The sequence below is a fragment of the Rhamphochromis sp. 'chilingali' genome, assembly GCF_963969265.1.
Source record: "Rhamphochromis sp. 'chilingali' genome assembly, chromosome: 2".
Classification (NCBI taxonomy): domain Eukaryota; kingdom Metazoa; phylum Chordata; class Actinopteri; order Cichliformes; family Cichlidae; genus Rhamphochromis; species Rhamphochromis sp. 'chilingali'.
The window spans coordinates 65,454,675-65,481,685 of NC_137930.1; the positions used below are offsets into that span (position 1 = coordinate 65,454,675).

Sequence of the window (27,011 nt, forward strand, 5' to 3'; positions counted from 1 at the left end):
GATGAGTTGACACTCAGGATAGACAGACAGATAGGTGTGTGTGGTGATGGGTTGTTAGAATATTGCCACACTGGAGATTGAACACACCATTCAGACATTAACAGAAACCACAAGGAAGAGTCACGCTCAGCAGCAGTGTGCCAGAAGAGATGCCCTCCTGTTGTTCACTTATGGTGTAAGAAAAGGGTAAGGCACATTTTCATTGTTTTTTAACTTGGAAAAAAAGAGACTGGAGTGTCTTAGATTAAAACAAGAAATGTTTCATTATCAAGGGAGTTTGTTATCAGAGGTACTGGAGAGATGGCGAAACACCAGGAAAAAGTAAGCAGTGCAAAATTCTCAACGGAGTCCTTTTTTCTGTCCTTAACCAATTTGATGTTAATCTTCAAACCGGATACACTTTTTTAAGTGTATCTGGTGGGTTCAGCAATACAAGAGTCCGCATTGATAACCGTAAAAACTAAGAACAAAATTATTTATATTTGGATTAGTACTGTTAGATATTTGTATGTTTTTGATCATTTAAGGGTTTGTTAATTAGAACCTGCTTAAACTCTTATCTTAATAAAAGTATATCTTTGTTATTATATGTTGGATGTCTTGTGATTATAAGATACTGTATTTTTGTTATATTAACATTCCCAACTGAAAAGAAGAATAACAAAATAAAAAAACAAAACAAAAAAAAGGACGAATTCGATTCTGACATAGTCTGTAATTTTTTATTTTAGCTTGTGATAAAAAGTAGCTAAAAAGTAACACATTTTGTCCATTTCCCATCTTATAAACTGCCAACCTCAGTGGTTTAGTACCTGGTCATGTCTAAGGAATTTCAAATAAAGAGCACTGTCTCTGCAAGACAATGCAGCCTCAGTGATACTGATGTGAAACGGGCATGAAGAATGATAATTCAAGCAATCCTTGCAATCAGATGATTCTGAAACAGGCTTGTACAAGAAACCCTCTCTCTATCTCTATATGAAAGTTGCACACTTGGCAATGACACAAGTTTTTCTATTTCCTATTTAGATCAACTTTTTCTAATCATTGGCGTAGGAGCAGCTGGAGCAACATATCGCTGAACCAAAGTTTGCACCATGGTTGTCCAAGAGTCACAGGATACAAAACTGACCCACAGTGATTCTGTTTCCCCAAGCCAACAAAACAGATCCAACACATCTTTATCCCAGTTCTCTGGAAACTCACAGCATTTTACTTCTAATGAAAATATCTATTATGAGCCAGAGGAGTACACCGAGACAGATTTTTTGCTCCCAAATCAGCTTTATGGCAGGTCACGGCTCACCAGATCCCCTCAACCAAAAGATGCAAATGTCTCAGGTGCACCCGAAGAGTCCATCTGTTCCATGGTTGTGCAGATTCTGGTGCCATTTCTGTTGGCTGGGCTTGGAACAGTTTCTGCCGGGATACTGCTCGATATTGCTCAGGTCAGGAACAGAACACTGCAATGTTTAAAATTGTTTTCTTTACATAAATATTTTGCAATATGTATTTTATTTATATGTTTTTTGGGCAGAGCTGGGAGGTGTTCCAAGAAATCACAGAGATCTTAATTCTGGTCCCAGCTGTTTTAGGCATGAAGGGAAACTTGGAAATGACTCTGGCTTCAAGACTCTCGACTGCTGTGAGTGTGTAATTTTACATATTTTACTGAAAAACTACAAGCTTGAATTTAAAAACATAAAGACAACCACTATTCATTCTATTAAATAAAGTTATGATTTAAAAAGTTAAAGATTAGTAAAAAAAAAATGATACAATGGAAGGGTATACTGACAACAGCCAAATTCTCAATTATAATTCCCCCCCCCCCCCTTTTTTTTTTATCATACATGTGGATCATACTGAGACAAATAAATTCCAACAATACTCCAAAAATGTTTATTTGACTGCACATTGTTTTTAGAAAATACCATTTTCAATTGTTACCAAATTTATTTGCAACATTTTCCCTAACATCCACAATCTGCACTGTAACACTGGAGCACATTCATTTTTCAAATCACAAGAATCAAATTTTTTCCCCTTTCTGTTACTAATATTACAGTAGTAGATATTTAAAACCCCCACCCCCTCAACCCATGCACGACCCTACCAGACTAGACATGTTTGCTAGTTCATGAGACACAAGTATCAGTGTCAACTGGTGGCAAAGGGAAATGCCATCGTGCCAGGATCAAGTATTGTCTTTTGTTCTATCTGCAGAAGGGGCCATAGCAACAACACATGGCTACATGTCTTTCTTTTTTGGGCTGAAAAGCCAGAGGATATGGGGGCATTAGTCCAAGATATTCATTACCCTGTGTTTCGGTGCCCTGGAGCGAGTGCATAATGCAAACACACACACACACACACACACACACACACACACACACACACACACACACACACACACACACACACACACACACACACACACACACACACATCACAGAGGTGTTATCATCAGAGATTGGTTTTGGTGATTAAATTATCAGAATAATTTTCAACAGTTAAAAGTACGAACAGAAATAAACTTAAATAATAAAGTTATAAATAAAGAAAGTCAAGATCTTTTTTCACACAGTAGAACTTTCAAACACATTACTGCCAGTTAAGGGAATCCTATTCTGATCACTTTACCAAATCCATATAGGTTTTACCAAAATGCAACTCAATAAAGTCAGAACATAATGATGTCTTTGAAACACCACTGCTTAAGAGTAGTGTTTTATAATAGATAGTAAATAATTGATAGTAAACTGCTTCCTTTTCTTGCTATGTATACATTAATATACATACAGGCAGCCTGGACTTATTTGGTAATTTTGGCTGTAAAAGGGTCAGAAATCATACTATAAGCGAATGCTTTTGCACTTTTCAGAATAACCTCCGCTTTCAATATCTGACAGTCATTTTACATTATTGTATTGTTATGACAATGGAACAGTTTAAAGTGGGAAAAAACACAAAATAGACTCAGTTTTTTCAGATTTATAGTTAAGTGGAAACTGATATTCAACATGAACAAATGTAACACAACATCAGCTTTAAATATGAACTATACTAAATATGTACAAAAACATTTTTTGAGCCTAAGACCACTCTGTTTTTTTAATATATTGTCCCTTTTATATTACAAAGTTCCAGGTGTTTTTAGGCATTGCCACTTCTCCACACCCGCATCTCTGCTTCATGCGTCATCAATTCTTACCTGTGATTGAACCGTCATGGCTCGTGCATTCTAATGATGCACATGTAATGTTTCGTAAACCTCGACTTCTCTTTCACTAACCATTTGAAATGTCTCCTAAGTCCCAACTGGTCGAAGAGTTACGGTAGTGCAAATCACCCATTGTAAAACCTAGCAGAGTTGACTTTTCAGTGTTCAGAGCAACGACTGTAGATTCTCCATTCACTTACTTCCTGTATTATTTTGTTAGTCCTCTGTATCTGGTGCCTTGTCCTTTGCTTTGCTTCTTTTGTTATCATCACACATAGTTTAAGGTGTGCTCTTTAATCCCAGCCTTTCTACTCTTCATAAATACCTCCTGTATCTATTTAAAGTTTCAGTTTGCATCTTCTCCTGTTGCCCTTCCCTGCAGAGATTAATGATGCCTCTCTTGGATGCATTGCCTCAATAAAGATTCCAGTCTCCATTTGACTCTGCAACTTGCATTTTATGACACACAAGAATGCACAGAGATGCACAGGAAAGACGATCTGGAAAAACATATGTTGTTTAAAGGCTTAGTATGTATTTGAAAAACCAGACACTTAAGCTAGCTGGAGAGAAACTGTTGGATCTTGTATATAAACTTTATCAAACCTGTCACTTGTGGATTCATTTTTTTAAAGATCCAATTAAAAATCAAATCGCTCCAAAAGATCCTCTGGAAAAGAACAGAGTTTGTTGAACAGTCATATAAACAATAAAACAAAACTTTACAACAACAGAGAAGGAAAAGAACACAAAGCAAATGACAACCAATAACATAACATAACTTTCTGGGCATTATTCCCAGACCTTATAGGCCGTCTTCATTACTTTGACAGATTTATAGTCAGGGTCAGCTCGTAGGATCAGAAACAATGGCTGTTGTGCCAGTCTTACAGTTAAAAGTAATAAATCCTACTTGACATGTTTATGGCTTTTATGAAAATAAGTTATAGTGCAAAAAATTAACCACAAATCTTACTAATTAGGAATTTCTAAAACTTTGGACAATTTGTGTTGTCAAAGTAATCCATAACTAATAATAATCTCCATCTGGACCCCTTTTTTTTGTTTACAAACTATAAGTCATAAACCTGTCAAAATGCAGCAAAAAACTGTCAAAACTACCCATTAATTTGAATGATTAGATTGCAAGACAAAAGCCGTGCAACTTTTACTTCTAGAGTCCTTTTGCAGTAAATCAATAAGATCTAGTTTCATTTTTATGTTACAGAGTTTTTGGGGCAGTTGTCTTCTGTGTTTCTTCTTTCCGTGTGTCCGCTAGTTTGAAAGGCTTGGTCCGCCCTGCCCGTCACAGTTTGTAACTGGTGTCCCGAATCCAAAAAATGTTGAGCAATGAAACAAACCAACAGAAGCCCAGAAGAGTGCAATCAAACAATGAGTTTATTAAAACACACGCAGGAGAAGAAGTATGCAGCATCACATCAGCACACGACTCCTGCTAAGAATACACTTGAAAATGATTTTATAACATCAGGGTTAATGCCCCTTCTCACGTCGACTACAGATCAAATACATCGATTAGATTAAAAGGTACATCTTAGATGGCTAAAAACAGACACAGAAGTTCCTCTTTCTATAACACCTTCCATACACGGCAATGAGTTGCAAGCCTAGATGGTCCCTGAGAGCTTGTCCTTTTCTTGACTTGTCTTCTGTCATCTGTTACTAAGCAAACTAAAATGCGGTTAGAAGCTAAATGAATTTCAGGCCTTTGGCCTGACAGGTTTCTGGATTATATGCGTGTCGTAAGCATGTACGCAATCCTTCTGTGCTCCAAGTCACCTACACAGTATGTGAAGACATAGCGCTTCACGAAGCTTAAAACCTTCTTTAATAGACTGAGCATCAACTCTGAATGAGCACAAACATGCAATGTGTATAAAATGATTATGGCTGCACCTGTAATAAAAAGGTTAATATGGTGGCAGTAGCTTTAATAAACATCTTTAATGCAATATCAATGCTGTAGGGTATATTATTAATGCAATGTTAATAATGCGGGTTATATTGTAGCAGTAAAATAATTTCTGTATCTCCACACTGGTCATGTGACTGGATGGCTATATCTGATTGGTGAAAGAGTTACAGGTAACTCCACTGGCGGGATGATCCATTATTAGTAGTTATCTAATGTGTGAAATGAATTATTTAAAAAAGTGTCAAATATCACTATACAGTTGTACAGTGAGATACAGAGCATCTCCAACTCAGTGCAAACATGTGTGGGTGGGCTGGGGGGTGCACAGTTCTGCAGCACTATATACATCTGAACAGTATTAACAGAAAAAGTATATAAAATGTACAAATATACAATCCAGAGTAAAAAAGTAAATATGTAAATAAATAGTTTTATGTATATACGATTCGGGTTATTGCACATAGAATTTGGTATTGCACGGTCGTGGTTTATAGAGGTAAATGGAAAAATTGGGGGTGGGACTGTGTTATTGGCGCATGTATGAGTTAAGGGTGGTTATGGCCTTTGGGAAGAATCTGTTCTTGAGGCTGTGGGTCTTTGTGCTGAGGCTAAAACCAGGCTGGGAACGGTTTTTGATGATGTGTGCTGCTCTGCTGAGGCAGCAGGAGAAATAAATGTCCATCAGGGAGGGGAAGAGGGCAGCCAATGATCTTCTGTGCTGCCTCGACTACACTCTGAAGCCTCGCTCTGTCTGCCTTAGTGCAGCTGCCATACCATACTGTGATTCAGTATGTTAGCAGGCTCTCAATGGACGAGCGGTAGAAGGTCAGCAGCAAGTTGGAGTCCAGCTTGTACTTCCTGAGGACCCTCAGGAAGTGCAGCCACTGTTTGGCCTTCTTGACTACTTCTTGACTACTGCTGAGATGTTGTCTGTCCAGGAGATGTCAGCGGAGATGAGGATGTATAGGGGGGTTGAGTCCGTGCTGTGCCTCCTGAAGTCGACAATGACCTCTTTGGTTTTCTTAGTGTTCAGTTCCAGGTTATTTTTGGGTGTAGAGAGAATACTGGAGGGGGCTCAGCACACAGCCCTGTGGGGACCCAGTGCTCAGTGTGCGAGTGGAGGAGAGATGAGGGCCGAGTCCGTTTGTAAGAAAGTCCTTTATCCAGGCACATGTGAGAGGGGAGAGGCCAAGAGTGACTAGGATGGGATGGCTGCCTGATCAGTGAGAGGTTCAAGATTCTGGTGAAAGTATGCAGGGTTTTTGATTTGGGAAAACCCAAATGCTTTTGTCCACAGTCACAGTTCCAATACAGAACTTGATATAGTCCAGTACTGATCCTGTGAAAGTTTCTAGGTCCTGGTGTTCTGATTCTAATCTGATTTTGTGAAGCAGTCCTGCTGTTTGGAGAGAGCATTTTCAGGCCAGCTTTTAACAGTTTTTGTGGTGGGCCTGGCACTGTGTTTGAGGGGGGTGTAGGCTGGGAAGAGCAGGAGGGAGAGGTGGTCGGACTGGCCAAGGTGGGGGAGGGGTATGACTCTGTTAAGGGTTCAAATATTGAGGAGGAGAGTAAAAACAACCATGGTCCAGAAGAGCTTGGTCAAACAATTGATTTTAATGACCACACGCAGCGTGGTGAGATGTACACTGCAAAACATCAGCTGTAGATCTCCACCCAAAAAGACACTTCAGATTGCTTTTGATTCATCAGGGTTAACGCCCCCTCATGCGTCATCAGATACAATACATGCATACGTCAAATCAAAACCACAATGACTTTTAACACAGTTTGAAAAGAACATTGTCTCCGTCTCCACGGCAGGTGTCTTTCTGTCGCTGCCGGACACTCGCTTATCGTCTGAAACATCAGGCCCACATCCTGCAAGAAACTGTTCTTTTTTGCAGAGACAGTTTTGCAGTTGCAAGAAAAACATGATTAACCTCTCACCTATAACTAAATCTATCAACTGTGTGTGTGTGTGTGTGTGTACATGTCACGACCTCAGCTGCACTTTGTCTCACCTCTGCTCATAACCTTTCATCAGACAGAAGGCCAGCACGTACACAACTGAAACTATATGTGTAATATATTGAATAAATCTCATAAGCAAGAACCACTACTAGAAGCTTAATGGAGGAGCCTGGCTGTGGCCTGCTGGCTGATGGGGGAGCCTGGCTGTGGCCTGCTGGCTGATGGTGGAGCCTGGCTGTGGCCTGCTGGCTGATGGGGGAGCCTGGCTGGGCCTGCTGGCTGATGGTGGAGCCTGGCTGTGGCCTGCTGGCTGATGGGGGAGCCTGGCTGGGCCTGCTGGCTGATGGGGGAGCCTGGCTGTGGCCTGCTGGCTGATGGAGGAGCCTGGCTGTGGCCTGCTGGCTGATGGTGGAGCCTGGCTGTGGCCTGCTGGCTGATGGAGGAGCCTGGCTGGGCCTGCTGGCTGATGGTGGAGCCTGGCTGTGGCCTGCTGGCTGATGGTGGAGCCTGGTTGTGGTTGTTGGCAGGAAGCTCTCCACCCTGGAGGAGGTGATCTTTAATAAAATAATATAAAAGTATATTCTTATATAACTGCAAACCTGCAGTTTCCTGTCAAGACTTTTAGGCCCAGATTATATTCAAAGGTGAGCCTTTCATATAATGCAATGTAATCTGCCTATAAACATTTAAGATTATAAAAAGCATTCAAAAGCATTTAAGAATATAGATTCAACTCAGCAGTTTAAGGTGGTTATAGCTGCACCTGTAATAAAGGCTAATTGGGTACCAATATGTTTAAACATCTGAATACAATATCAATACTGTAAACTGTATTATTAATGCAATGGTAATCTGGACAATAGCAGTAAAATAATTTCTCTAATCCCTACAATATGCATGCTTGATGTTGGAGTAAATATGATCTAGGGTGTTCTCTCCCCTGGTGGGACATTTTACATGCTGATAGAACTTTGGGAGTACAGTCTTTATGTCGGCCTTATTAAAGTTACCTGCAAATATGTAAACACCTTCAGGGTGGACCTGCTGCTGTTTGTTAATGGTGTTCAGCAGGATAGACAGCGTTGTGTTTACACGTCGTGTCAGGTGGCATGTACACAGCGGTGATGATCACTACTGTTAGCCATCTTGGTAGAAAAAAAGGCCGGCATTTTACTGACATGTACTCGAGGTTCGGGGAGCAGTGACTGTTTATAATTGTCCCGTTGTTGCACCAGGCCTCATGCACCTAAATACAGAGTCCCCCTCCCTCTGCTCAAGCCCCCCTTTACTCAAGTAAAAGTAAAAAGTATGGTTCAATGGTCCTTTTAGAAGTATACTTTTTTCAAAAACTTACTCAAGTAAATGGAACAGAGTAAATGTACAGTGGGGCAAAAAAGTATTGTGCAAGTTCCCCCACTTAAAATGATGACAGAGGTCAGTACTTTGCACCAGAGGTACACTTCAACTGTGAGAGACAGAATGTGGAAAAAAATCCTTGAATCCACATGGTAGGATTTGCAAAGAATTTATTCGTAAATCAGGGTGGAAAATAAGTATTTGGTCACCTCAAACAAGGAAAATCTCTGGCTCTCACAGACCTGTAACGTCTTCTGTAAGAAGCTTTTCTGTCCCCCACTCGTTACCTGTATGAATGGCACCTGTTTGAACTCATCATCTGTATAAAAGACACCTGTCCACAGCCTCAAACAGTCAGACTCCAAACTCCGCCATGGCCAAGACCAAAGAGCTTTCGAAGGACAGCAGGAAAAGTATTGTAGACCTGCACCAGACTGGGAAGAGTGAATCTACAATAGGCAAGCAGCTTGGTGTGAAAAAATCAACTGTGGGAGCAATCATCAGAAAATGGAAGACATACAAGACCACTGATAATCTCCCTCCATCTGGGGCTCCACGCAAGATCTCATCCCGTGGGGTCAAAATGATCATGAGAACGGTGAGCAAAGATCCCAGAACCACACGGGGGGACCTGGTGAATGACCTGCAGAGAGCTGGGACCAAAGTAACAAAGGTCACCATCAGTAACACACTACAACGGCAGGGAATCAAATCCCGCAGTGCCAGACGTGTTCCGCTGCTGAAGCCAGTGCATGTCCAGGCCCGTCTGAAGTTTGCCAGAGAGCACATGGATGATACAGCAGAGGATTGGGAGAATGTCATGTGGTCAGATGAAACCAAAGTAGAACTTTTTGGTATAAACTCAACTCGTCGTATTTGGAGGAAGAAGAATACTGAGTTGCATCCCAAGAACACCATACCTACTGTGAAGCATGGGGGTGGAAACATCATGCTATGGGGCTGTTTTTCTGCCAAGGGGACAGGACGACTGATCCGTGTTAAGGACAGAATGAATGGGGCCATGTATCGTGAGATTTTGAGCCAAAACCTCCTTCCATCAGTGAGAACTTTGAAGATAAAACGAGGCTGGGTCTTCCAACATGACAATGATCCAAAACACACCGCCCGGGCAACAAAGGAGTGGCTCCGTAAGAAGCATTTGAAAGTCCTGGAGTGGCCTAGCCAGTCTCCAGACCTCAACCCCATAGAAAATCTGTGGCGGGAGTTGAAAGTCCGTGTTGCTCGGCGACAGCCCCAAAACATCACTGCTCTTGAGAAGATCTGCATGGAGGAATGGGCCAAAATACCAGCTACTGTGTGTGCAAACCTGGTAAAGACCTATAGTAAACGTTTGACCTCTGTTATTGCCAACAAAGGTTATGTTACAAAGTATTGAGTTGTATTTTTGTTATTGACCAAATACTTATTTTCCACCCTGATTTACGAATAAATTCTTTACAAATCCTACCATGTGGATTCATGGATTTTTTTTTCACATTCTGTCTCTCACAGTTGAAGTGTACCTCTGGTGCAAATTACTGACCTCTGTCATCATTTTAGGAGGGGGAACTTGCACAATTGGTGGCTGACTAAATACTTTTTTGCCCCACTGTAGCTCGTTACTACCCAACTCTGGTCTTCTTACTGTTGCCTCACAGCAGGAAGGTCCTGGATTTGAATCCACTGGCCACCTGAGGCCCCACTGTCTGGAGTTTGCATGCTCTCCTCACGTTTTTGTAGGTTCTCTCCGGGTAACTCTTGCTTCCACCCCAAATATATGTATAGAATCAAATTAACTGGTCATTGTTAACTGGTCATAGTTGAGAGTGAGAATGTGTGCACGTATGATTGTCTGTTTCTGAATTAGCGCTGCAATAGACTGGTGATCTTGTCGGATCGTATGATAACATGATAACTGTTATCCAGCTAATGACGAGGAAATCCCGTTTTGTTAGAGTCTATTAAAATCAAATTTGCCTCAAAAGATCCTCTGGAAAAGAGCACAGTACTTTAAACGGAGTTTATTAAACACAGTCATATGAACAGCAGAACAGTACATCACAACACATAGCAAAGCAGCAAAGCAAACCCATGGGGTGTAGAGCCTTTAAGCACAAACAGCAGAGACATACAAGGTAACTGATGGAAAAAGCTTACCTGACTTTTTTATAGGAGTCCACAAACCATCATCCTGGTGCTGGGTAACTTTCCATTTCTTGTCTTTTTACTTATTTAGTTTTAAATTAAAACGATAGGTATTTTCCCAATTTTACAAACATCGATACTTTAACATATTAACTCCAGTTAATATGTTGATTTTACTCATTTTTGTTCTCTTTTTGATCTTCAGCACTTGTCTTATATAACTTCCTGGCACCCCTTCCCAGACCTTTTCATCCATCATTTTAATCAGTCCTTTTATGGCCAAAGTGAGTGAGAAATTCAGAAACAACAGGTGCAAGGACGGCTTCGCAGTAGAAACGATTAATCTGCCTGACAGTTTTGTCAGTTTTGCTGCCAAAAGTAAGCTATAAATTTTATTCATGACAGGTTTTTGACAACTTTGGACAGTGTAGGCTGTCAGAGGTGCATCTTCAGCAGGGCCAACTTCGATTAACCCTTTGTCTTGGCATGTCACCACAGGTCATAACACAATCACAAGTTACAAATTAATCTTAATTATGCTGTTAAATGCTTAACATGGTGTCAATAGAAAATTGTACTTAGTAGTCAGTATAATCTTTTAATAATATAAGTTTGCATATGATAGAATACTGCATGATGACCTCTTTATGACTCAGACTGTTGTTTTAATTCACTGTGACCCGTTATCATGCAGGGAAGGAACAGTACCTTCTAGATAAGAGCTTAACAAGCAGTTTCACTTTGTACCAGGTAGAGGAGCCTCTCCTGGCACACGCACACACACACATATACACATCCACATTCCAATGCAATAAACGAACGCACCTACTGTTGTATATAAATAAAGACCAGGGCAGTGGCAGAGTGCGAGTCCCGGAGCCCTCACTCTCGTGCTGCAAGTAAAACTGTGTGTCTCCACTCTCTGACTCTCAGCTGAAGAAGTGTATTTAGAATACATCTCTTGACACATGGTGAGTCCAATATATAAAAACGCTAGTGTAGGCATATAGTGTATGTCAGTATATATGATTATATAGTATATATGTTCAGTGTATACAAGTTTGTCCATGCTGTCCCCTACCCTTTGTCCTGTGATAGATGGGATAGGTTTCAGACCTCCTGCAACACTGAATTGGATAAACGAGAGAAGATAGATGGATAGTATCTCCATCAGCTAAATGGGTTTGTCATGTAATTAAATTGTAGAAGCACATTTTTTAAGGAGATAAAATGTTTGATGTTGTCAGGTGAATGCAGGAAAAATGGACTCTCCCAGAGAAAAGTGGATGCTGATTGCTGGAAACCTGGCACTCAAGCAGGTACATCATTTTCATTCAAAAAGACAAGGAAATAAAAAACTGTGACAAAATATATGGATAAATTTCAATATATCTGCTTATCTGTGCAGTATGACATTTTGTCTGCCAGGAATGATATTTTCTCACTATTCTTTTCATTTAACAAGCTACAAGCTACAGTGCTGGGCCTGCTGGCTTCCCTAATGGCATCTCTGTTGGGCTGGATGGCAGAAGGACAGATGCCCTTTAATCATATAATGCTCCTATGCTCAACCAGTGTTTCTACTGCATTTGTGGCTTCACTGCTGCAAGGTAAATAATAACTTGCCATTACTACACTGTCCTTGACCTCTCTGTGACAAAGTGGTTAGGCATGAACTCATTTACCACTTGTCCCTTAACGATATTGAGAATTTATTCTTTGTTATTTTACAGTCAACCATAATAGTAGTTACATCCATTACATTCATGCATATGTTTTTTAAAGCAAATACTGTTAACCATCAGGTCATTTGAATTTTCTTCTGTTCACAGGCAAATGTCTGGTAAATTATATTTCTTTATGTTGCTTTGGTTACACTTACCATGTTTGTTCATTTATTCAGGTCCTATATCTAAACCAGGTGTGTGGGAAGGGCCGCCCCAGTACTTCCTGTTTATATAGGGTCATGAGGTCATTGATTGCAAATGAAGGATTTTTCATTTGCAATCAATGTTTTCCAGTCTGGTTTTCGCCCCTCCCATAGCACTGAAACAGCACTTATAAAAATAACCAATGATCTTCTTATAGCAGCTGACTCCGAAGTCCGAAGTCTTTATATTAAGGACCATCATCTTCTTTTCCACATGTGGGCCGCTTCACACTAGAGCGCGTTTGCTGTCACATTTTATTTGTAGTGTGAACAAGCAGACAAAAAAATCGGATTTGATCAAAAAAATCAGAATTGAGCATTAAGACGTTCTTTCCCAGCCTCACATGCTGCTTCCTGTCCGTCAGGAAGTCAGTAATCCACCCGCAGATAGGATCAGGCACATTCATCTGGGAAAGCTTGCCTTGGAGATGGTCTGGAAGGATGGTGTTGAAGGCGGAGCTGAAGTCCACAAACAGGATCCTGGCGTAGGTTCCTGGGGAGTCCAAATGCTGCAGGATGAAGTGTAGTTGATAGCATTGTCTACAGACCTGCTGGCTCTGTATGCAAACTGCAGGGGGTCCAGGAGGGGGGCCGTGAGGGTCTTGAGGTAGGAGAGAACCAGGCGCTCAAATGACTTCATGACCACAGATGTCAGAGCTACAGGTCTGTAATCATTTAGTCCAGTGATCCTTGGTTTCTTGGGGACAGGGATCATGGTAGAGGACTTGAAGCAGGCAGGCACATGACATGCCTGCAGCGAGGAGTTGAAAATGCCAGAGAACACTGGGGCCAGCTCGTTTGCACAGTGTCTGAGGGTGGCAGGAGACACACCGTCTGAGCCAGGAGCTTTTCGAGCATTCAGACTCTTGAACTGTTTCATCACATCTGCTTCATGAATATGAAGGGTTGTAGTGGGAGAAGGTGGTGTGAAATCCTCCTTGGTGTGGGGTGTGGAGGGGGGTGTTGTAGGTGAAGTGTTTGATGGTGGTGATGGCTCTATAGAGATTGACAGACCACGTGATTTTCGCGCATTGCATGCCAGGTACTAGTGGGAAACAATCAAAGCAATGCATCAAACGCAAGCATTTGCAGCACCGCAAAACGTTCATTCTCCGGTTCCAATACCTTTTTGCTTTTTCTTTGCCCCCCAAAAAAGGTATGTACAAAATGAAGGAGAACAATGCCGGTCCATACAAAGACAGACTTGATGAAAAGTCAAAGAAAAGATACGAGGAAAAAAATCAAAGGAGTGAAAGGGTCAGACCCTTAAGAGCAAACAGAGTGGACAAAAGACGTTCGCGCGCTGCCCAACTTTCACCACGCTCAGATTTATAATTATACGGTTCTTAGAGTGAGTGCATACACTCATGAAGTTTAGTAACTTCAGGTCACTGCAACAAGCCCAGGTACAGTTTACTGACGGATGGGTACAGGACCTTGAAATGCATCGTGTAGAATGAAAGACCATTGTACGAACAAAGGTAAGTCTACCAGTCTCACAAATTGTCTTCATAAATACACATTCGTTAACTGTTTATTAATAGGACCTTTGAGGTTAACGGTAATTAATTAGTAGTGGAAATAATTTCTGGTACGCATCACAGAAATGCAGCAGTGACAATAATACTGTATGCTGTAATCGTACTGGGCAATTAGTGACACAAAACAACTGTTTTATCCTGTGAATAAAAGTATATGTTTTTCTCAATGTACCATAATAACAGAAGCGAAACGCAATATTGTGTCAGGACAATTCACTATTTATGCACAATAAACAAAGGAGCATAGCGCGACAATTTCTGTTCAGCGCCAGACTTGCTTGTAACCTATATCACCAATTATGTTATGAAAAATGACGCATTAACTACAACAGCAGACTGACCTTTGCGTAAATGCTTGGAGCAGACTAACCTGTGAGCTGGAGTGTTCTGGGACGTTATATTTGGTCTTCGAATGGCTGCAATCCAGGCCATCCGTCGCCTCTTTGTTACTTCGGAAACATGATTGAACAATTTCTCTTCAACGACGTAATCCGATAACAACCGATCTCTTTACCCGTCGGCTTCCCGTGGCTGTCATGCGACCGGCTATTGCAGTTAATAATACAACAGCTTCTTGCCATTTTTTGTGTTTCTTTTTATCGCTGTGTAATTGATTTCAATTGAAAGCCTGCATGCGCTAGTACCGCTTGCCACGCGTTCCCAGAATCCTTTGCGGTTTTACCCCTGAATGACGTCACATTTTCAATCTCTATGGAGACGGGAGAGGTCGGGGAATGAATGTCCAAAGTGTCTCTATTGTTGGGGCCGTTGGAGGTGTGAAGGCTGCCTGATGGCTCGTCAAAACGGCAGTAAAAGTCGTTAAGGGTGTTGGCCAAGAGCAAGTCATCAGTGGAGTGGGGGGTTTTACGCTTGTAGTTGGTGATATTCCTAAAACTTTTCCACACAGAGGCCGAGTCATTCTCTGAGATCTGCTGCTGCATCTTCTCGGAGTGCTGATGTTTAGCAACGTCCACTTCTTTAGTGAACCTGTACTTGGCCTCTCTGTAGCAGTCCCTGTCTCCACTTCTGAACGCCTTTCTCTTTTCCAGCCACAGCTTTTTGAGTTTAGGAGTAAACCAGGGTTTGTCATTGTTATAACTCACCCTAGTGCGTGATAGCACAATGCTGTCCTCACAGAAGTGGATATAGGAGGTGACACTGTCTGTAAACTCATCCAAGCTGTTAGAAGGAGCCCTCATTGTGTCCCAGTCTGTAGACTCCAAACACGTGTGAAGCTCCTCCACAGCCTCGTTGCTCCACAGTTTTTTAGTCCTCACGACAGGTTTGGTTCAGGTTCAGTTACAACAGTCTTTTGTCTTAGTTGGACTGTTACAAGTCTTACACGCACATGTCTGTTTGAGACTATCACGTGTTAATGGGACTATGCATATTCATGTAATCACAATAAAAGGAGTGCCACCTGTAGTCTGGCCGAGGTCAACAACGTTCAAGTGGAAGGAACAGCGCTTGGCTTTAGTCGGCCTCCCTCGCGAGTGATCACACAACGAGCTTTGTCTTATGTCTTGTTTTGCTGCTGCAGTTGGTTGTCTAATTGTTCCAGCAGGGTTTGTACTTAGATAAACCCAACAATATAATTTCATATCATGGTCTAAAGAGCTTGAAAAAAAAAAGCATCTGGATTTCTTGACTTTCTTGAAGATGTTTCACCGCTTATCCCAGAAGCTTCTGCAGTTCTAAGAGCAATTGGTGTAGAGCCCAAGATTTTTAAGACGCATTGGGAGTATCCCTAATAGGGCCGTGGACCCCCTATTGATCCTCTGCCTAATCACACGAGCCAAGGGGTGAAAACAAGAATAGGTCTCCAAAGGTTGATTCTGTTCATCTGGACGTAGCGTTTTCAGTGAGAGTAACATAAGTTACAACATATGTTAACCTATCTTAAGTTAACATATGTTAACATATGTTATGTTCAGGAGGATTGCCAGGATTTATACATCAGGGAAACAAAACAACCTCTGGAGAAGCGGATGGCACAACACGGAAGAGCTACCTCGTCAGGCCAGGACTCTGCAGTCTATTTAGAATAGAATAGAATAGAATTCAACTTTATTGTCATTGCACATGCACAGGTACAGGGCAACGAAATGCAGTTTGCATCCATCCAGAAGTGCTTTAGTGATATAGATATATTACAATATATATTAGCAATAATATAGATATGTAAGTATATTACAGAAATGGGTCTATTACACCTACAGGCCAGTGGACACTCTTTCAATGATGAGGATGTAACATCCTGGACAGGGAGGTTTGAGCGCCGAGTCCAGGAGGCCATTTACGTGAAAAGGTAAAGACCATCTCTGAATCGAGGAGGGGGCCTAAGGGTACATCTTTCGCCATCTTACAATGCTGTGATTGCAGCCATTCCCCAACTCTCTGTGAATGGTACTCATGGCCATTGATCAGTGGTTGTTGATCAATGGTCATGAGAATTTGCATAATTATGATGAAGGAACCGACCTCCCAGCCCATTGTTCCTTCAGTGGGCTGGTTTCAGTCATTATGCAAATGTGCTGTTTATAAGATTGGGGAAACCTGCAGTCAGCTGAAACTGAAGAAGTCACTTGGATGAGTGACGAAATCTTTCTGCCACTGAAAACCCTACGTCTGTTCAAAGATGCCTTAACACCCACTCACGTCTTGGGCTATTCGACCTCAGTAAATCACATGATAGGGTGGGGCTAGATCTCACAATGGGTTCACACATAAAACTTGTCTGATTGTGACCCACTCCCATTTTCACACCTTGGCTCGTGTGATTAGGCAGGGGATCAATAGGGGGTCCACGACCCTCTTATTAACATTCCCAATAGGGCTTAAAAATGTAGGACTCTCCACCAATTGCTCTTAGAACTAAAGAAGCTTCTCGGATGAGATGTCACGGTTTTTTTTAGCTCCGTAGACTATGATGACGTGGATTACTGAGGACCTTCACAGACATCATTTCATATCATCTTTATTGCTCTGTAGCTACAATGCACACAGTACATATTCACAGCTACTGATGTCTAATGTCTAAAATAATTCAATTACTACTATTATTTATTGGGCGTAGTGTTCTAGCAGTGACCTGAATACTACAAAATGATAAAATTTTTTCCTAATTTTCCCCATTAAAATGTGTTTTTGGTTACAACTGAATGAACTCTGGCCCTTGCTTTCCATTCATTCTTGACTCTATATTACTTTATTCTATTAAAGCTGAAATATTTGAATGAAAATCTTTTAAGGTCAAATGCTCAAGCAGAATGAACACTGAACACTTTTAGCTTGTCTTTAACTTCTTCAAGGTATCGTTATGGTGGGAGTGATCATTGGCTCCAAGCGGATAGGAATCAACCCTGACAATGTGGCCACACTGATAGCAGCCAGCTTTGGAGATCTCATCACTCTTGCCTTGTTGGCATGCTTCAGTCAGTGGTTCTACTCCTTTATAGGTGAGAGATAAGGGCCATAACATGGTCTGGTTTGAATGTACAAACAGTGAAGAGTAATGCTGTATATTTGGTGCAAGTGCTAGAAGTCATGTATTTTTTACTTTTGGCCAACAAATGACACCAGTTCACCCAAGTCCACCAAGATCACAGCCTTTACTTTTTCAACTAAATCCTGATAGAAAATAAAAGGCAAAATAATCTCTTTTTTCTTTTTGACAGAACTTTATCCATATGTGTTGTATCTGGTAAATCTATTGTTTTTATGCCTGATTCCTGCCTGGGTGGCTGCCTCATCCAAACATCCAGCCAGTGAAATCTTGCTGCACACAGGCTGGGAACCCATCATTATAGCAATGCTCATCAGCAGGTACTCTCTGCTGCTTTCACATGTTCAGATTTCCTGATGGTGTTCTCTAGTGTGAATTTTTAAATAAAGCAAACAAACAGTAAGTCATCATATGGATAATTTCTATAATAACAATTTGATCATTTGATACCATTAACTCGTTTGCTTTATGTTAGAAAAAGATAATAGAAAAATATTATGAATACCCTCACATACCTCTTACTGGTATTATTTTGATTGTCTTTCTTCTAGTATTGGAGGAGTTATTCTGGACAAGACTGTATTAGATCCAAACTTGGCAGGGATTATAGTTTATGCCCCTGTCATAAATGGTGAGTTGTTCTCTTTATTTGTGTTCTTGTATTTGAGATCATAACAACATATTGATGTAATGTATGGACAATTCTACATTTTGTACATAATTTGGTAATGCTCGCATAATCATAATTTCTATTCTTAGCGAACATGTGAAAAAAATAATCCTGCTGTAAGACCGGTCCTTGAGAAATAATGGGGTAGGGTCAGAAAGTTATGTATCATAAGTTGAAGATGAAAAGAAAGAACAAAGAATGAAAGGGTACCCAATGCTGATCCTATATAAGAGGAAGGTCGATATACCCCAGACTGCTGCCTTTTTCCTGTCTGTCCTTTGGTATGTCTTTGCCAGATGTGCTTTAAGGCTGTACACCCCAAGGTTGCTTCACTTTAGTTTGCTTTGCTTGCTTTCTACGTGTTATTTTTGCTGCAAAATGTACTGTTCTGCTGTTCATATGACAATGTTTAATAAACTCTGTTCTAAGAATTCTACTCTTTTCCAAAAGATCTTTATGAGTGATTTGATATTAATTGGATCTGAAAAGCTGGACCACCACAGCTTTGTGTCAAAATTTGCGACTTGAGGTGATTTAGTGAGCTGAAGCCAGGCCCTAAAAATTTATTATGAGGAAGTTAAAATGTCAGCCAAGATAGATAAGTTAATATGCATTGCTGTATATTCTTCAGCAGTGTTCCTTTTACTCTCCGAGGACAGTTTTGTGCTGGTTCGCCCAGGATGTTTGCGTATGCATCCGTATTACCTGGAACTCAAACCTCTTCCAGTGAAAGAAGTATTATATTTCTGCTTGTAAAATAATATGACCAGTAATATGAGTTGAAAAATCATTTGTGGTTCTGTATTGCTGATAGATAGCAACAAGCCAATCTTTGCATATATTCCCGTTCTTTGTACGCTATTTCTTCCTTTTGTTTGTATGTAGTTTTTTTTAATTGCTAGTTTTTATAGTTCTTTTTGTTACTATTTTTGTGTCTTGTTAAAAGGCCACTTTTATCCCTTTCCATTAGTTGATAGAGTCACTAAAAGACATTTTTACAATGGCAAATAAGTAAAGTAAAGTTGCGCCACAGGCCGGTCTATGTCCGACCATATTTTCACGGACTGGCCTTTAAGGTGTCGCGCACTAATACAAAAAAATACAAACAAAACCAGTATCGGTATCAAAAAAAGAGATGTATTCATACCACATGGGAAAAGACCCAGGGAAACCAAGTTAACGATAAAAACAATTACAAAATAACGATAAAAAATGATAAAGTGGTCCCCAGGGGTTGGGGACTGCTGGATTAGGGAAAATCCAAAATAAGTTCTGTCATGGTCCTGGGTCGGTGACCCAGCGCTTTTAGTTTGTTATCATTTTCTAGATGATGATTGTTTAAGTTCTGTGTTATTTTCGATCTGCCTCTGAGTCTGCGTCTGTATCTGTCTGTCTATGGTGTCTCCCCATCTGTTTGTGAATCTGTCTGTTTAGTTCAATGTCTTGTCTGGTTCCATGTATCTGAGTTTCCTGTTTTATTGTGAAGGTCCGTGTCGTATGTGAGTGTGATCAGTTTACGTTTCCCCTGTCCCGTCAGCCCAGATTCCTCCCAGCTGTGTTGCCCTCCTGTCTCTCATCCCCTGATTACTGGTGTGTGTATTTAAGCCCTGTGTGTTCTCCTGCCTGTTGCCGGTTCGTCTGTGTAACTCCGCGTCAGTCTGTGTTCCTCGGTGTCCTGCTCGTCTCTCTGCCTCTCTTCCCTTTTTTGTTTCATCTCAGGTTTGTCATTTAGCTTTCCCAGTTCAGGTCTTTAGTTTTGTCTTCCCTCTTGCCTGTTTTGCCTTCTCACCACTGTGTAAATAAACTCACCGGCATCTCATCCACTGCCTGCATCTTGGGTCCTTCTTCTAACTCCACACGGCTCGCCTCGGCAGCCGTGACAAGTTCAAACCTGTGCACCTAATTCTTGTTTTTAAATACGTTACAGATGTATGGTGTAAAATCATACCACCCTGGAAAAAGAGAGTTGAAAGACCCCCAATGAATGTATGTAAACTTCCAACTACAACTGTAGGTTTAGTCTAGACAATTAACAACGTGACCTGGAATTTAACCAAAGCTCTTGGCTCAAGCTATTGGTTAAGTCAAATCCTGCAAAGGGATCCAAATGTTTAAACTGCATGCAACTTGCACCTTTAAACAAAATGATCAAAATCTATAAAATGTTGGGTAAACCATGTCTCACATGACCAGCTGACAGCCATTCCCTGTAAGATTAAGATACTTTATATGTCATTATTGAAAGACACAACAACAACAACTCTATCAACCAATCGCAGTGGATAAGATAAGATAAGATAACCTTTATTAGTCCCACACGTGGGAAATTTGTTTTGTCACAGCAGGAAGTGGACAGTGCAAAAGTTATGAGGCAAAAATTAGAATACAATAAGAATAAATACAGTACACAACTGTACAGAATAGAATAAAATACTATATACAGTAGAATAAAATAAATATCCAATAAGATAAAAATAGAATACAAATACAAATACTATATACAACTGAGTAAAAATACAACGATGACAGAAAGGATTATTGCACTTAGTATTATTGCATATGTATGGATGTGTGTGCTTGATCAGTTAAAGTCTTTATTATGGAGTCTGACAGCAGTGGGGAGGAAAGACCTGCGAAATCTCTCCGTCCCACACCGTGGGTGCCGCAGTCTCCCACTGAAGGAGCTGCTCAGTGCTGTCACAGTCTGCTGCATGGGGTGGGAGATGTTGTCCATCAGGGATGACAGCTTAGCCGCCGTTCTCCTGTCACTCACCACCTCCACTGGGTCCAGAGGGCATCCTAGAACAGAGCTGTAGCATTTAAAAAAGATGCAAAAACTTAGAGTTTACTCGGGTCCCAGTGATGAAACTATCTTGCGAACACACGTCACTGTCTACACAGACGCTCTGACTGTTAAATTTCAAAAGGACTCCACACTCACAGCTGGGACTTTATCTTGTCGCCACAGTTTAAGGCCTATTAAAGATCTGAAAGTGTGACGACCTGGATAAGAATCTGATAATCAGAGAGCGATCTGGGGAAGACTTCTCTCCTTTAGCTGTAATTTGCACAGTCAATCCTACAACTGGGATCTTTTATCTTAAAAGCAATTTGCTTTTCAAAACATGAATACATGAATATGCATAGTCCTTACTTGTTGTAGGCAACAAGTCTTTGACACCAAAAATATGTGAAGTTCTTTAGAATTCTGTGCAAGGGCTTTTCCACTTTTACATGCATAATCACCCTGATTCTTTTCATATTTCTTTGCTTCTTTGTTTATTCATTTGTTTCTTTCTTTTAAGTTTTGTTAGGTTTGCTCCTCCATAGATTTAGGGAACACTATTAGAAAACACTTGTATTTCCATTGGCATGAAGTTTATTTATTTTTTATCTTATTCATAAGTATTTATGATGAAGCACAGTGCAGTGTTCTACTTGTAGATAAGGGGCTTAACTTAATGGAAGATTGAAATCATTTTATGACCACACAGTCCTGTATTCACTAAACTGAATAAAAAAAAATGCTAATTTAATCATGAAAATAATTTACTGAAATACAATTTTAATAATGTGTTGAGAAAATAAACAAAAGGAACTCCTGGACCAAAAAGCTGTACCAAACAGACTTGAACAAAATCAATATGCGGACCAGCAACATCAACAGCTCCACGGCTTCTACCAAGGTTGCCCAATCTGTGATTTCCTTGCCCTGACAGATGTTCAGAAAATCTGATACTTTACATCTTGATGCATTCTCAATCACCCAGGTAAGTAAATATGTGTCTCTGTGGCTTTTAAAACCCAAAACACACTGTGCCAAAAATCGGTCCACCCCAAGGATCAGGTCCGCTGACACAAACAGAGGAGCATAGTGTGCGCTGTTAAGTGCCAGGAGGATTGCCAGGATTTATATATCAGAGAAATAAAACAACCTCTGGAGAAGCGGATGGCACAAAACAGAAGAGCTACCTCGTCAGGCCAGGACTCTGCAGTCTATTTACACCTACAGGCCAGTGGACACTCTTTCAATGATGAGGATGTACACATCGTGCACAGGGAGGTTTGAGCGCCGAGTCCAGGAGGCCATTTACGTGAAAAGGGAAAGACCATTTCTGAATCGAGGAGGGGGCCTAAGGGTACATCTTTCGCCATCTTACAATGCTGTGATTGCAGCCATTCCCCAACTCTCTGTGAATGGTACTCATGGCCATTGATCAGTGGTTGTTGATCAATGGTCATGAGAATTTGCATAATTATGATGAAGGAACTGACCTCCCAGCCCATTGTTCCTTCAGTGGTGCAATGTACTGTTTATAAGGTTGGGGAAACCTGCAGTCAGCTGAGACTGAAGAAGTCACTTGGATGAGTGACAAAATCTTTCTCCCACTGAAAACGCTACGTCCAGATGAACAGAATCAACCTATGGAGCAGATACTTCACTGTTCTCTTCCTATTTCTTATCTCTAATGTATCTCCAATGTGGCTCTTGCTCTGATAAACCTTTTATGAGGCCACATGGCCTTGTGTATTGCAACCATTCAGCCCATCCTTCTGCCATGAAAAACACCTTGAGCAGCATGGGTACAATCCATTTCCCAAGCTACATGTAGAGTCTAAGTACAACATCAACACCCACACAGAGTCTTCGTCTTAGATAGATACAGATCACTCAAGCTCAAAAAGTTCTCAAAACATTCTGTGTTGTGAGACAAATACATGTGATGTAAAATAAATGATCTATTAGTACCATATATGTGATATTCCAGTGCTTTAGAATTTTTTTAACAAGTTAACTGTCCTTTGGTCAAATTGAGTTGTACACATGTATTTTAATACACACAGTAACTGAAAATAGTGGAGTAAATAATTATGGTACTTTTCACACATAATATTTCTCATTCAATGAAACACTAGTCAAAATATTAATGAGGATTTTTACTTCCCACTTTCCCTTCAGCAAAGTAGCATTTTGTGTTTTTCTCTTAGGAAGCTTATGGTGGAAATGCTATTTTTTCCTTTTGTTTGTGTCACATTTTATGGTATTTGTAGCTCTGAAACATGACCAGAAGTCTGATTTTGGGACAGTACAATTCTTAGAAACACATATAAAAATACAACTAATCCATTAGTCACAGTACAGAAACGAGCACTGCGTATTATTCACAAGGCTGGTTATCTAGATCATACTCACAAACTCTTTCTTCAGGCAAAGTCAGGATCTGGTTAATTACAATACATCTATAATCTTATACAAAGCCTTTAATAAACTTCTACCTACAAATTTACAAATTATATTTGAAATTCGAGAAAGGGTTTATAATGTGAGAGGCTTCGGGGAATTCAAATTACCCAGAACTCGAACAACCCGTAAAGGTTTTTGTGTGTCTGTATGTGGTGTGAAAATCTGGAATAGTCTGAGTTTACAACTGAAACAATGCAAAAATATTCATAGATTTAAATTCCTCTACAAACAGTTGGTCTGGTCACAGTATACTCAATGATGGTTTAGTGTGCTCTGTAATGTCTGTTCTCTTACCATTGCTGGTATGGATTCCAAAAAAAAAAAAAAAAAAAGTGTGCGTATGTATGTACATATATATAGTTGGTGGAGTTTGGGACGGAGTTTGTATATCCGGCCATACAAACTCCGTCCCAAACTCCACCAACTGGGACTTAACTCCTCTCTGTGCAACTGGATTGTGGACTTCCTCACTAACCGTAGACAGAGTGTCAGAGTGGGTAAGAACACCTCTTCCACCCTTGTGGTCAACACCGGTGCCCCTCAGGGGTGTGTTCTGAGCCCTCTGCTATACACTCTCTTCACCCATGACTGTATTTCCTCCTGCGCGTCCAATCTCATTGTTAAGTTTGCAGATGACACTACAGTGCTCGGACTTATATCCAACAATGATGAGACAAACTATAGGACAGAGGTGCAACAACTAGAGTCATGGTGCCACGACAATAACTTGGTCTTAAACACCAAAAAGACCAAGGAGATCATTGTAGATTTCCGGAAGAGGGGTCATAACAACCATCTGCCTCTCTTCATTGGCAGTGAGGCGGTGGAGAGGGTGAGCAGTTTTAAATTCTTGGGGGTAACTGTGACCGAGGACCTGTCCTGGGGCAACCATATCACCTCAGTTGTACGGAAGGCCCAACAGCGCCTCTACTACCTGAGGAGACTGCGGAGCGCACACATTCCCAGATCTCTGATGTTGAACTTCTACAACTGTGCCATCAGCAGCGTTCTGACGTATGGATTTCTAGTGTGGTTCCCCAGCTGCACCAAGGCCGATCAGCAAGCACTCCAGCGGGTGGTGAGAGAAGCTGGCAGAATTATTGGAACAAGTCTGCCAGAGATCAGTAATATCTTCCCCACTCGCTGTCTGAGGAGGGTGCACAGTATCCTGCGGGACCAACATCACCCTGCGCGCCACCTTTTCCATCTGCTGCCCTCAGGGAGAAGGTACAGGTCTATACAGGCCAGAACATCCAGACTGGCCAACAGCCTGTATCCACAGGCTGTGAGGCTCCAACTTCTTAATAGCAATGAACTGGTCTGCATTGGTGCATCATATCTTTATTCTCTTCCCCCTCCTGCCCCCCCCCCCCCCCCCCCCCCTCTTTCGTAAATAGATAACTATCATATCTGATATCATATCTCACAGTACAATAATATTGAATGGGTTGCATTGTTGTATTTTGTCATGTTTCTCAGGTCTTTGTCTGAATTTCTACGAACATTATTGCTAAGGATTGTCTTATTGCATTGGAGTCACACTGGGTTAAATATGTACACTTGGGTTTTAAGGGGTATTTATTATTTTCTTCTTTTTTTGGGTTGTATGGAAGCCCCAAACGCAATTTCATTGTTCTTGACAATGACAATAAATAAATACTACTACTACATGTGCGTGTAGATATATATGTATGTATGTATGTATGTGTGTTTGTCACTATGTAATTATTATTGCCTGTTACCTGTGGTAACGCAATTTATAATTATTATATATTCTGTATTTAGTTATGATGGTTCTAATTGTTGTTTGCGAGCTGCCGTTGAGATGCTTGCATGTGCCCGCGGCTGTTGATGGTTTGTTTGGTTGTAACGATGGGCGTAGCTGTGGGAAGCTTATTGTTTTTGTTGATGAGTGAGTATAGGGGTGGGATTTAATAAGTTTTCTTCGTCCCACTCCTTTTCAGGTAATTTTTGTTTTTTGTTTTGTGCACTTTATGTTCAATATATGTATTTTGTTGTGCCTGAAATGAATTTAAAAAAAAAAAAAGAAGTTTTTGACTCTCATGCTAATTGTGGCACAGTTTCCCTTGTTTTGTCACAGCACACAATATAAGATAAGATAAGATGACCTTTATTAGTCCCACAGGTGGGAAATTTGTTTGTTACAGCAAAAGTGCAACGTTATGTATATAAAATAAAAAAATAATATATATATATATATTTATTTTTATTTTTTTCCTGACAGTGCATACATACATTAGGTTGGTCACCAGTTGAATGTTCTCCTTTTTTGTTCATATTCTTTATTCTTTACTTGCACAAAAGCTGGCTTAAATGCTCCTTTTCTTTTCTCATGAGGTGTTGGCGGAAATCTCGTTTCCATACAATCTAGTCGTATTTCAACTCATCTGCATTTGAAATACTCACCGGGGCAGTTGCCTGAGGGTCGACAGAGCTGTTCCAACCCTTGGCACACATTCTTTGGTTCAGGTAAAAATCTAATTTGAAACAATTTACATAATAAACACAGTTTGCCAACACAATCTGACGTTCACCTTTGTTGGGCAGGAGCAAACCATCGATCTGCTAAGATTCTGCTTCTCCTGGTGATCCCTGGTCAGTTGATCTTCTTACATGTTATTCACCTGATCAAAGGAGGCCACACTTTGCCAAGTCCTCTCTTCACCATCGCCTTCTTGTTTGCATCTTTGATTCAGGTAAGTCAAATGTGCACTGACAGGCTATTTCTCTTTGCATAGAGCAACTTAGTCTGCTGTGATCTTATGTCTCATTCTTTGTTTTTTTTAGGTGTTAATTCTGCTCTGCATGGCTGACTGTTTGGTTCACTGTTTGTGGAGGAGGGGTAAAGACCCCGACAGTTACTCAATACCTTACCTCACAGCCCTTGGAGATCTTCTAGGGACTGCTCTACTTTCAATTGCTTTTCTCATGCTGTGGTGCATTGGTGATCCAGGCAGTGTGTAGATTCAAAATGAGAAAACAAAACCCTTATAGTGCTTATTATTTTAAAAGGCAAAATGCAAGTAATACTGAAGATTTGCAACACACAAATGTGCCTTCACCTTTATGAACAAGTAACACAGTTTTCTGCCTTAAGGTGTTTATTTAAAACACAAGAAACACACCTACAGGACACATACAAATACTCTTAATTTTTGCACATTTCACATCTTTGTGTCTGTCTAATCCACTGCAAACCATCATGTACTTACAAAGTCAGGACGTCACGAAAACAGACAAACCATGACAGCGAGAGTGCAATTTTTTTCATCTTGTGCTTCACTGTGTGTGTGTGTGTGTGTGTGTGTGTGTGTGTGTGTGTGTGTGTGTGTGTTGTCACAATATGTTTTTTTTCCCCCTGTAATTTCTCTTAGTACAGAAATGAAAGTGCAATGAAACATTATGTGGAGGCCTATTCAGATGTATTGCATTTTAAATCTTTTTTTATAATGTTGCAAATTTGTATTC

At 40.7% G+C, this 27,011-nt stretch overlaps 1 protein-coding gene across 1 annotated transcript; it reads left to right on the forward strand.

Annotated features, from left to right (window-relative positions):
• The first annotated feature begins 35 nt into the window (after window positions 1-35).
• On the forward strand, window positions 36-27,011 carry slc41a2a (solute carrier family 41 member 2a). Its single transcript, XM_080906907.1, has 11 exons — window positions 36-186; window positions 1,030-1,448; window positions 1,538-1,645; window positions 11,879-11,950; window positions 12,097-12,241; window positions 17,414-17,560; window positions 17,780-17,927; window positions 18,159-18,238; window positions 25,881-26,012; window positions 26,091-26,239; window positions 26,331-27,011. The coding sequence occupies exons 2-11, from the start codon at window positions 1,098-1,100 to the stop codon at window positions 26,505-26,507; spliced, it is 1,509 nt and encodes a 502-aa protein (XP_080763033.1). The 5' UTR covers window positions 36-186; window positions 1,030-1,097; the 3' UTR covers window positions 26,508-27,011.